A 1,886-nucleotide genomic window follows, 5' to 3' on the forward strand; every position below is an offset into this window, starting at 1 on the left:
TGTCCGAAAGCCATGCGTATTTGCAACAACTTACCCTTCTGCCGCCTACTTGCTTCGGAAAGCAACCTTAAAAGCTCCATTTAGCCAAAGGCACGCCACTTCCAATTCTCTAGAAAATTTGGGACTCAAGAAATACTAAGGAGTTCCGAAGCCTAGATCACCCTCGCTATCTTATATTAGAAATATTTTGTGGACTCTAATCCAATTCCGTTTGCTTGGGCCAAGCAGCATTGTGAATCAAAGCCGAGACGACACTGAAAAAGGCCTTTCCAATCAGATTGGACACTCCTCATCAAGGGGCCATCAAATTTTGTTTGAATTGAGCACACGCGACCGAATTTGACACCCCCTATCTGATGTGCCATTTGTACTTGCTTCTGGAACCTTCCCTACTAACTGCTATGATGCCGTCCCATCTACAGAAGGAGGAGGAGCAGCAGGCCCCCGGATCTGAGTTCTCCCATGGCATAATCGAACTCTCTGATCCACCCAACATTTCGCGTCGCCCAGAGAACCTGCCCCTACTAGCTAGGCTACAACTTTGGCATCGATCGGCGATGGCTAATTTGGCACTAGCTGGCTATGTGTTCCAACCCACCGGTCGTGAGCTCGTCGGCCACTACCTCATGCCCAGGGCGGGGCTCGGCGGCTTCTTCCTCCCCGGCGTCATCGAGGAGGGCGTGGACGTCTTGTCCTTGCGCCCACGTGCACTCTCCTTCTCGGAAAACCATAGGAGGGATTACGGTGAGGTATGGGGCTTCTTCTTCGTGGCAAAGCCCGCCGGCGAGACATGCCCGACGCCGGGCGCGGGCGGGTGCTGGGAGCAGTACGGCCAGGAGAAGGCGTACTACGGCGGCGAGGGCGGCCAGGAGGCAGTGGCGTTCCGGCGCAGGTTCGCGTACCGCTACTCGTGGAGGGACAGGGAGGTAGTATCGCAGACGCGCTGGAGGATGAAGGAGTACCGGCTCAACGGGAACGCGGCCGCCTTCTGCCACGCGCACCCGGGCCCCATGCCGTCAGACCTCGTCTTCATAGTCCACAAGGTCTACAGGAAGCCGCTGATCCCTCCGCCGCCACCGCCCGACAGCAGCTCCAGCGAGGACGAGGGCTTCGAGAGCTACATCGTGTACTCGCAACTCGATGAGATCATGCGGTAGTTAACGCTGGGGAACTAGGGCGACCCAGGGGCGGTGCTCCTCCCCCTGCAGGAGTAGCATTACGCCACCGCATGTTGATTTCTTCAGCATTGTTGTGTGTGTCTCTTGTGTTTTCAGTTCTGGATTGTGCCCTCGATCTAGTTGAGGCAGATTGGTTGTTGTAGTTCGTCGATCGCTGTTTTCATCGTTTCGGAGTTTTCTTCTATTGCTTAGACATAGCTTTAGTCTTGTATGACTTTGCTATGTTTGTGTGCGCGTGTTGGTGTGGCCATGTGTACCCTAGCTATGTAGAGGTTGTGATTGTGCTCATTGTGTTTGTATTTGGTTGATGCTTCATTTGAGTCAATAAAAATCACCGTTTGTAGAAAAATTGTGATCCATCTTCTTTGCAACATCTATCAGAACAGTTCAGAGGTGTTATATCTTTTAGAGAACTTACAGTTTTCTCTGCACATTTAGTGTTCATACTAGAAAATTTGTAAGCACCAAATCATGTTGTAGAAATTCGGTGAGGCTGAGAATTAATCGGTCTCCGTTTCTTGGAAGATATATGAATTGGACTGAAGCGAGAGGCTAATGCTAAGGGAAACTACTCCATAAATGCTACTGGCTGGAATGTTATCAAGCTTACAATAATTGCTTCTGGGTTGCATGAGTTATTTTTGGTAGCACTTTGATATGTTAGACTCAAGAATCAAGACCCATATCTATACCTACTAATAAAGGGGT

The 1,886-nt window shown here is 50.6% G+C and overlaps 1 protein-coding gene across 1 annotated transcript; it reads left to right on the top strand.

Annotated features, from left to right (window-relative positions):
• Positions 1–557: 557 nt before the first annotated feature.
• LOC125537270 (NAC domain-containing protein 67-like) lies at positions 558–1,157 on the top strand. The gene has a single exon (XM_048700562.1). It carries the CDS (start codon positions 558–560, stop codon positions 1,155–1,157), a length of 600 nt encoding a protein of 199 aa, XP_048556519.1.
• Positions 1,158–1,886: the final 729 nt, after the last annotated feature.

This window comes from Triticum urartu, chromosome 2, assembly GCF_003073215.2.
Source record: "Triticum urartu cultivar G1812 chromosome 2, Tu2.1, whole genome shotgun sequence".
Classification (NCBI taxonomy): Eukaryota; Viridiplantae; Streptophyta; class Magnoliopsida; order Poales; family Poaceae; genus Triticum; species Triticum urartu.